At 49.5% G+C, this 10,643-nt stretch overlaps 2 protein-coding genes across 3 annotated transcripts in view; both read right to left on the bottom strand.

Annotated features, from left to right (window-relative positions):
- Positions 1-10,643, bottom strand: part of LOC112069533 (gelsolin-related protein of 125 kDa-like) — a 243,717-nt gene that overhangs the window by 18,906 nt on the left and 214,168 nt on the right. The gene's annotated exons all lie outside the window — the stretch shown is intronic.
- The window catches only part of LOC112069531 (zinc finger protein 271-like), a 145,690-nt gene that overhangs the window by 30,497 nt on the left and 104,550 nt on the right, over positions 1-10,643 (bottom strand). The window contains 1 exon segment of the mRNA XM_070438575.1: positions 5-646. Coding sequence (XP_070294676.1) covers positions 5-646 — 642 coding nt within the window.

Genomic DNA, 10,643 nt, shown 5'->3' with positions numbered 1-10,643 from the left:
TCACAGCTATATGGCTGCTCTCCTGTGTGTGTTCTCTGGTGTGATAGCAGGTTGCGTGACTGAGTAAAACTCTTGCCACACTGATCACAGCTATAAGGCTTCTCTCCTGTGTGTGTTCTCTGGTGCTCTTTAAGGCGTTCTCCCCGAGAAAAGTTTTTCCCACATTGCTCACAGCTATATGGCTGCTCTCCTGTGTGTATTCTCTGGTGTGATACCAGGTTGCTTGACTGAGTAAAACTCTTGCCACACTGATCACAGCTATATGGCTGCTCTCCTGTGTGTGTTCTCTGGTGTGATACCAGGTTGCTTGCCTGAGTAAAACTCTTGCCACACTGTTCACAGCTGTAAGGCTTATCTCTTGTGTGTGTTCTCTGGTGTGTTTTCAGATTACTTGAATGAGTAAAACTCTTCCCACATTGATTACAGCTATAAGGCTTCTCTCCTGTGTGTACTCGCTGGTGTTTTTTAAGTTCTGATGAAGATTTGAAACGTTTCCCACAGTCAGAGCAGCAGTGAGATTTCTTTCCTGTGGGTCTCTGCTGGTGTTTCTTGAGGAGTTCTGATCTGGAGAGACTTTTCTCTGCCTCGTCAGCTTCATGAGGTTGTTGAGGCTCCCCAGAGGATCCACGATAGTCACATCTCTCTCCTGTGTGAACATCAAAGTAGTGAATGTTTAAATGTTTTTACAAACTTTGACAAATGTTTTAGTTTGATTTTGGTCCACCAGCCACTGTAGCAGGCAGATGAAAGAAAATACACACCACTGATTTTTTACCAGGCCAAATATTTTTTTTTGCCATGAATGACTACACCAAAAATCCCAACAACAAGAAACAAATGAGCATGCTTGGCAATGTTTGTAACACAAGAAATGTAAGTATGAAGTAATGTGGTTGTAATTACATTTTTGTGACAAGAGTCTTTTAACCAATGTGTTAAAATAATTCATTTAAATACAATAGTAATGATGAACAGTTGTACAAGTGAACATCAAGAATCAACCAAGTGCCTCTCCTGCCAGATAAACTGCTTTATATACTGAACAAAAATATAAACGCAACATGGAAAGTGTTGGTCCCATGATTCATGCGGGATCGTCTGAGGAGTATTTCTGTCTGTAATAAAGCCCTTTAGTGTGAAAAACTCATCCCGCTTGGCTGGGCCTGGCTCCCCAGTCAGGGCTGAGGAGTATTTCTGTCTGTAATAAATCCCTTTTGTGTGGAAAACTCATTCCGCTTGGCTGGGCCTGGCTCCCCAGTGGGGGCTGAGGAGTGTTTCTGTCTGTAATAAAGCCCTTTTGTGGGGAAAACTCATTCTGCTTGGCTGGGCCTGGCTCCCCAGTGTCTGGGCCTGGCTCCCCAGTGGGTGGGCCTATGGCAGCGCACCTACACAGTCGTGAAATCCATAGATTAGGGCCTAATGCATTTATTTCAATTGACTTCTATGAACTGTAACTCAGTAAAATCTTTGAAATTGTTGCATGTTGCGTTTATATTTTATGTTGAGTATAGTTAGGAGCTGGGCAATTCCACAGAATTACACCAGACTCTGATTTTTCACTTTAAAATGTATGCAAAACAAAAAACATTGCTGCTTTAAAACCATGTTTGTGTACACCAGTTCAACACCTGCAGAGTTTGTGCCCCCGTTATTAAATATTAGTATTTACTGGTGTTAATCTGACCTTCTGTCTCCTCCTCCTCTCCTTCCTCTTTCACTTCAGAAACTGCATCCTCCTCTTTCTCTTCCCCCTCTTGTTTTACTGTAACATCCTCCTCCTCTTTCACTCTGAACGCGTCTTCCTCTTCTTTCACTGAAACGTCTTCCTCTTCTTTCACTGAAACGTCTTCCTCTTCTTTCACTGAAACGTCTTTCTCTTCTTCTTTCACTGTAACAGCCTCACCCTCTACTTCTTGTTTTACTGTGATATCCTCCTCTTCCTTCTCCTCTTTCACGACAATGTTCAGCCCCAGAGSTTCTTTCTCCGTCCAGCAGACCCCCTCTTCTTTAGCAGGAGGGGAGAAGTTTAGTGAGCTCATGGTCGGGGATAATAGCTAACGTTAGCTAGCATTAGCGTAGTGCTAGGCTAATTTATCAAGCCAACTAAGTTAGCTCACTAACAACAACTTAAATATGAAATGAAAAGTAGATACGATATAATTGTGTTGATTACACAGTGGCTATACACCGACAAAGTCCAAAGAACTTCAATGTTTCGGCTATTTTGGCTAGCAAGGTACCGAGGTGTCTGACTAGCTGTTGATGTTGAAGAAGCGTCCCGTCCACTAGATTATACATCACAGTGTCAGAATCATATGAAAGACGCACATCGCCATCTGCTGACTGGAGTTGGTATCGCAGTTGAGAAAATACTTTCAAATGTTAAAAAGCGACTGCCCCTAAAAACCAACGACTCCCTTTGAAACATTTATTATAGTGTAAAAATATACAAAGTGTAGCTAAATAGAATAACTTTGGTCATACCCATTCAGCCCGTGACGTCCAAGGACGTCGAATTATGGGCGATATCAGGTCTGTCTGTTGTGGACGCTATTTCGCCCAATCATCCCAAATTGAGCTGTGTATAACTATGTAAAAGTCTCTCGGACAAGGTGACTTTTATCAATATACACTCTAAAAAGTAAAAGGTTCCTGGAGTATCCTTTAGGGGTTCCTGGAGTATCCTTTAGGGGTTCTTCAAATTGAAACTGTGGGGGTACCCCTAAAAGTTATTTGAAGAACCCCTTATCATGGTTCCTCAAAGAACCTTTTGGGTCCACCTTCCCTCCATTATAAAAAAATATTTTAATAATAATAATAATAATAATAATGACAATATTGATTCAAATAATTAATTGTTTATTTAGTGGCACCACAAATGTGAATTAATATTTACCAAACAAAACATTACAAAATTGCAATAAATAAATAATACATTTTACTTTCTATAGTGCTTTCATGACATTTAAAAATATATATAAAAATAATGTACAATAAAAACAACATACATTAAAAATGAATCATAGGTAAACTAACAATATTGTAGACTTGATGCTAAATACAGATTTTTCAGCGTTAGTGTGTATATCTTATCCACTTAGTTATGTTAGGAAGTTTTCCATCTTTATGACCGGCCCTGGTAACTTCACCCCAACTTCTCTTATCCCCAGAACACAGTAACTTAACAACATAAGTGTTTTTCTGACATTTTTGTGAAATTTAAGGGAAAATTAAAAAAATACAGCCCTAGCAGAGCCCCAAGTCCCATGGGGACGTCCTCTAGGGCGTGGATGTTCTCCCCATCAAAGGCCAGCAGGATTTCACTCTAATGGTGAAATGGATTTCCGCCGATGTGCAGTAAAGGAGTGAAGAGCGGTGAAATCTGTGTCAACAAAAGTCAAAGAAAAAGTTAACACTACACATACAATAAACACAAGAACAGAACAAATGTTCAGCTCGTAGTTTATATAAGCATCGCACAGCCTATGTTTATGAGAAGAAACAGATGATTTGTGCATAGGCATACCTTGTCCGCGACATAAAGGCCAATCGGTCCTCATTTGAAGGCGGCTGCGCGCAAGAGCCAAAATCGCTGCTGTGGTCTCCAGTCCCCAGTAACAAGTCACAAGCAAATGATTCTTATGACACTAGGCTAATTTTAATCACAAGAATACATTAGAGGAAAGGAAGGCAATAAGAGCAAGTACCTCTTCTGTCATCTGATCCTTCAGGGACCTGTCAGCAAATACAGCACGATGATGTCCCACCCCTGCCTCACCTCTACCTCTGATAGTCCTTGAATTCTCTTTTTGTCTATATCCATTCCATGGCCTTGATTCATTTCTGAGAAGATCTGAAAAGATATTGCACACATTTGTTATGCTAATAGATGTCAGTTTGTATTTGACTGCTATGTAGGTTAAATGTACACTTCAAATGCAGCTGTCCACAACATATCTGTACCTTTTCTTGATCCCAATTGCATTGTGTCATGTTCTGTCCTATATGAATTTCAAAGGAAGAGAAAATGTGTCAAAGAATAGTCTTTCAAACTTAAAAAAAAAAATTTATATATATATATATATATATATATATATATATTAAATCAATATTGAAAGATAAATGCATCGACATACAATTGAATGCAAAATATTAGAACATATTGGAGAAAGCACTAACCAAGTACTGTACTGTTACCAGTACTGTTACTGTATGGCATAAACAGTACTGCCATACTGGCCTAATATCACATTTCAAGATATCTTTGTACACAAATTGTTCAATATTTTATACAGGCTGACTTGAAAGATTATATGCACATTTTGCTGCGTGGCAATACTGTTGTTGATTCTGAAGGGCATTTATACAAAATAGGTAGTCTAGACACTGTATTAATACCATTATGCATTTGAATCCCATCTACAGCTTCCATCTACAGATTCCATCTAAGCTATTAATTTCCCTCCACAAGGGGGCGTACATGTAACGTTTCCAAAATGGGATAGTATTGTACATGTAACGTTTCCAAAATGGGATAGTATTGTACATGTAACGTTTCCAAAATGGGATAGTATTGTAATGACCTGACTAGATCATAAAGGAACAATTGTCCAGACAGAGGGTTGAGTTTACGAATTGACGGTTTTTACACAGGCTACTGTTTGGCCGTAGCCCACGCCAAATAAATGACAGATAACCCACAAGCCAACCGTGACCTTCTCTTGTGAAGCCCAGATGTAAGAGAGAGAACAAAGGCTAAACCTGGTCTTAACTTCCAATGCTCCATCCCCCTGCCCAACCCCCCTCCACGCCACTCCGCCAAGATGCCCGGCATCAGAACATTCCAGGCATTCCCGTGATTGGCAGATAGCAGGTTGATTGGCATGTCAGACCCTGCGAACACTGGGTACTGGCAAGTACAACACAACCACCTCCTAGCCTAACACATAACACACAGCTGTCTGTGCGGGTCGCTACACAGCCCCCCCACCACAAAGTCCCTCGTCCCCGAGGGAACAAACAAAGTCTCTGAAGCGACCCGGAGGTCTCCTTTGCCTGCGTGGCCGTGATGGTTGCAGAGTGTCCCTCTGGGAACCAGGGGATGAAGGCAGGGATATGGGGGACAAGGAAGCGGGAACGGGTAATACAGTCCGTGGCTCTGGGGAACCACGCGGTGACACAGGGAGGGAGACAGGGGGAGTGGGCTGTCTGGAGCCTTGTCTGCGGCACCTGGGGGTGGGTGCCTGGAGAATGTCATTGCCAGAGAGGGGAATTGTGGGTGTCCCTGGGGTTTGGGGAGAAGAGGCCCCTCTGTATGGGGCTAACCTGTCCCGGTGCAGTGTCACCTTTCTCCCCCTGGGAGGAAGCTGCACCTGGTAAACAACCTCCCCTACCCTCTCCAGGACGCTGCAGGGTCCCACCCAGTGACTGTCCAACTTGGGGCATCTGCCTTTTTTCCTTAGGGGGCTGTAGACCCAAACCAGCTCCCAAGCCACAAAGTGCCTTCCCCGGGTGTGCACGTCATAGTTCCTCTTCTGCCTCACACCTGCATTCACCAGCTGCTCTCTGGCGAAGGTGTGGGCTGTCTCCAGGCGGTCCTGGAGTCTCCGGGCATACTCCGGCCCCGGGGTAACATGAGGGCTATCCAGGGGCCGACCAAACGCCATCTCCGCAGGGGTGCGGATCTCTCTCCCCAGCATGAGGAGGGCAGGCGTACAGGAGGTGGAGTCTTGGACAGCGGAGCGGCATGCCATGAGGACCATAGGCAGGTGCTTGTCCCAGTCACGCTGGTGTTTGGAAGAGACGATGGCCAGCTGCTGTCCAAGCGTTTTGTTGAAGCGCTCCACAAGGCCATCACTTTGAGGATGGAGAGGAGTAGTGCGGGTCTTGTGCATACCCAGCCTCACACATGGTGGCGAACACACGGGACTCAAAGTTTCTGCCTTGGTCGCTGTGGATGGACTCTGCAGCTCCAAACCTGCTGAACATCCCCGCTGTCAGGGCGTCGACGATGGTCTCTGCCTCCTGGTCAGGCAGAGCATAGGCCTCGGGCCATTTTGTGAAATAGTCCATGGCCGTGAGCACCCAGCGGTTTCCACTGTCTGTGGTGGGGAACGGCCCCACTCATCCACTCCCACCCTCTCCATGGGAGCCCCCACTGGGAACTGTTAGAGCTGAGCATGAGAGCGGCCTGGGGGGCCCTTTCTCGCTGTGCAGTTGTCACAGCGGCGGCAAAAGTCCTCCACATCCCTCTTGTGCTGCCCCCAGTAAAAGCCCTGACCTAGGCGGCGCAGTGTTTTTGTGACCCCAAAGTGTCCAGTCCCCACCCCCCCATGAGTACTCTGGAGCACAGCCTCCCGCAATGCTTTTGGGACCACCACCCGCCACCTCTCCTCTCCCGTAGCCGACTCCTTCCATGCCCGCTGTAGCACGCCATCAGCCAGCCGCAGTCTCTCAAACTTTGACCACAACCCTTTGGTGGCGAGTGAGAGCGCTGTCACCTCCTCCCATGGTGGCCTCACCTGCGCCTCTATCCACTGTAGCACAGGCTGTAGGTCTGTGTCCCGTCCCTGCTGCTGCCCCCATTCAGCCATGTCGACAGTCTGCAGCTCACAGCAGACAGGCCCGCTCGCCYGACACACTGTGGCACAGACCCCCTCTGCACAGAGCTCTCTCTCCCGTCCCGCTCTCCGCTCACAGTGGCGGCAGCCGTCTGCAGTACAGGGCCGACGGGACATGGCGTCGGCATTGGAGTGGCGTGCCCCYACCCTGTGCACCACTGTGAAGTTGTACGGCTGAAACTCCTCCAACCAGCGTGCCACCTGCCCCTCTGGCTCTCTGAAAGACATGAGCCACTGGAGAGCAGAGTGGTCAGTCCTTACAGTAAAGGGCAGGCCACCCAGGTAGTACTTGAAGTGTTTGACAGAAGATACAATAGCCAAGTGCTCCCGCCGGGTGACACAGTAGCGGCGCTCATGTTTGTCAAATGTTTTGCTGAAGTACGCCACCACTCTCTCCCCCTCTAGCCCCACCTGGGCCAGCACCCCACCCATGCCCACATTGCTCACGCCTGTGTCCAGGATAAAGGGCAAGCTGAGGTCAGGGGGGGCGAGCATGGGGGCCTCGATCAGTGCACGTTTGAGGGTGTTGAAGGCCTCCTCACACTCCACTGTCCAAATGAAAGCCTTGTCCTTCAGCAGCAGGCGGTTCAGGGGAGCAGCGACGCTTGAGAAGCACCGTACAAACCTCCTGTAGTACGAGGCCAGGCCCAGGAAGCGCTTCAGCTGACGCTGGTCGGTGGGGGTGGGCCAGTCTCTGACAGCCTCCACCTTGTCCTCCATGGTGCTGATCCCCTCCTTCCCCACTCGGTGGCCCAAGAAGGACACCTCTCTCCTCATGAAGTGGCACTTCTCGGGGTGGAGCTTCAGACCTGCGGCAGCCACCCTCTCCAGCACATGCCGTAGCGCCCCCAGGGCTGACTGGAAGGAGCTGCCATGGGCCAGGATGTCATCGAGGTATACCAGACACTGCTGTCAGGGGATGCCATCCAGCAMCCTGTCCATCAAACGCTCAAAAGTAGCTGGAGCATTGCACAGGCCAAAGCACAGGACCTTGAACTGCCAGTGTCCTCTGTTAGTGGAGAATGTCGTTTTGGCTCTGGCCTCTGGGGAGAGGGGCACCTGCCAGTAGCCACTGCAGAGGTCTAGTGAGGAGAACCAGGTGGACCCCCTAACCAGGTCCAGCGACTCATCGATACGTGGTATGGGGTATGAGTCCTTCCTGGTTACCTCATTCAGTCGCCTGTAGTCCGCACAGAACCTCAGCTTGCCCCCCTTCTTCGGGAACCATGACGACTGGCGCCGCCCAGGGGCTGTCTGAGGGCTCGATGAAGTCTTCCCGCTGCATCTCCAAYACAGCCTTGTCTGCCGCCTCCTGGCGTGCCAGCGGGATACGGCGGGGACGCATCTTGATGGGTCGAGCATCACCGGTGTTGATCTCATGCTGCACCAGATGAGTCTGACCCACCTCTTCCTCACTCAGCGCAAAGCTGTCTCTGAATTCAAACAGCAACTGCCACAACCGCTCCTGCTGCTCGGGGTCAAGACCAACACAGTTCCTCCCCCATATCTCCCTCACTGCAGACAGTGTCCTCTCCTCTCCCATCTGGGGTAGCTGGGCTGGGGTGGCGCGGCCCGTGCTCACAGAGGGCTGTGTCGTAGAGGTAGCTGGGGGAATGTAACACACAGCCATAGGTGACAGGGGGGCTGTGGAAAAGTCACACACAGATGTGGGGGAGGGGGGGGCAGCCATGAGTCTCTGCTGCTTTAACTGTTGGAGTGAAGGGTTTGTTGGGTTGAGTGAATGTGACATTAGGGGGGGCCATGGTGACTTCCGGCCCTCCCTGGAAGCTCAGTGTGCCCCCATTTAGGTCTAACTGGCAGCCTGTGCTCCTAAGAAAGTCCAACCCCAGGATACAAGGGTCCTGCACAGTCGCCACCCACACAGGATGACACACAGTCCTGCCCCCTACTGTCAGAGTCATTATTCCCTTCCCTTTCATGGGTGCCAGCTCACCTGTGACTGTGCGGAGCTGCACAGTTGTGGGCTCACACTGAGTCCAACCTGGCACAATATCTGGCCTCACCAGGGTTACTGTGGACCCAATGTCCACCAGGGCGGAGCAGGGCACCACCTCCACAGTGACATGACAAAAGTCCCCAACACAGGTCCGGCCCACCACAACAACAGGCTCCATCCGCTTGYCCTCGTCTGCTTCTGGGGGAAGTGGAGCCTTGCTTCCCCGTCTGTGCCGGTGGGCTCCTCCTGAAGAAGATGGTGGTTGGGATAGAAARCCAGGGGTCCGCACTACCCGGTCTATGTGGACCCCGAGCCGTTTCCCTGAGCTCTGGTGGACATGGGGCAATCCCGGCGCAGATAGCCTGGGACCAGGGCGTGTGTTTCGTGCCGCCTGTAGCGACAAAGCACGAATGACTTCTGTCATTTCAGCCACCCATGCAGGCTTTTCCGGCTCCAGGCTGCTCTGCCCCCCAGCTCGCACAGAGGGTGTGTCTCCCTGCACCCCCACCAAAGCCCCAGCCCACACCAGCTCCCTCTCCAAGGCTATCTGCAATGACTCAGGATGAGCCAGCTGGGTCTGTATGCGCAGCTACGTAGGAGAGCACCTGTATGAACTGGTCCCGTGCTAGCTCGCTCTGCACGGAGSGAGGCATGTGAGCATATGCCCGCCGAGAGAGGCTCTCAATGTCATTAGCTAGCACCCGTAGAGGCTCTCCAGGCTGCCTGCGTCTATTACTCAGTTCGGAGCGCAGTAGCCTGGGCTGTACAAACTGTCCATAGCGCCTCAGTGCTCCCAATAAAGCACCATAATCACGTGTCCTCAGGGCTAATCAATATCAAACAGGCCAGAGCATCATCCGTGAGGCATAAAGCCAACTGCAGTGCCCCATCTTCATTCGACCACCCCCTAAAATTAGCTAACAGTTCAAACTGAGCATGAAAAGCTTCCCAATCCGCCTTACCGGAATACTTTGGGGTCTTAACTGATACGGACGCAGCCGGGAACTGGGCGCCGCCATGTTTGTTTACATCCTGAGCCCCAGATTCCTCGTCGACGTCACCACTTCGGTGCGCCCAACAGAATCCGCGCGAAGCACAGTCGACGAGGCACTCATGCCCGCTTATTCCGCCATCACTCTAACTTCCTCCCTCAAGCGGCCTCTGGGCTCCGACGCCCCGACGATCTCCTCAGCCAGATCCTCCGACGTCCATGCACACGCACCTCCTTGGCCATAATCGTCCCCTACCTCCACTTTCGGATTCCCTCGAAGCATTTTCAACCCCGTTCTCACCTACGGTAGCTAGCCACAGAAGTCAGCTAACGTTAGCTAGCTGGCTAACTTTTATCAACATTTTTACTTACCTGACTTGATCATAAAGGAACAATTGTCCAGACAGAGGGTTGAGTTTACGAATTGACGGTTTATTAACCCAACTTTACACAGGCTACTGTTTGGCCGAAGCCCACGCCAAATAAATGAAAGATACCCCACAAGCCAACCGTGACCTTCTCTTTTGAAGGCCAGAAGTAAGAGAGAGAACAAAGGCTAAACCTGGTCTTAATAACTTCCAATGCTCCATCCCCCTGCCCAACCCCCCTCCACGCCACTCCGACAACCGCCAGGATGCCCGGCATCAGAACATGCCAGGCATTCCCGTGATTGGCAGATAGCAAGTTGATTGGCATGTCGGACCCCGCGAACACTGGGTACTGTAAGTGCAACACAACCACCTCCTAGCCTAACACATAACACACAGCTGTCTGTGCGGGTCGCTACAGTATTGTACATGTAACGTTTCCAAAATGGGATAGTATTGTTAGGATTTATGTTTAAGCATAATAGCCTGTTAGCATATTGGTTGAAGAGGAATATTGTTTTATTACACACATACACAAACTATACAGAGGGGTGTGGGTGTGTAGGTGAAAGGACTGACCAACACAGGCCATAAAAGTTGTGGACAGTCTAGAGAGGGGAGGGGTGCATCTCTCTAGACCAACGAGGAGGTTAGAATACTGGACAATACCATATTAGGAACTGTTTTAGTGTAGAATCGACAGACCC

This window comes from Salvelinus sp. IW2-2015, unplaced genomic scaffold, assembly GCF_002910315.2.
Source record: "Salvelinus sp. IW2-2015 unplaced genomic scaffold, ASM291031v2 Un_scaffold1042, whole genome shotgun sequence".
NCBI lineage: Eukaryota > Metazoa > Chordata > Actinopteri > Salmoniformes > Salmonidae > Salvelinus > Salvelinus sp. IW2-2015.
Note: the sequence above shows the minus strand (reverse complement) of the source record. Positions and strands in the feature narration are given on the sequence as shown.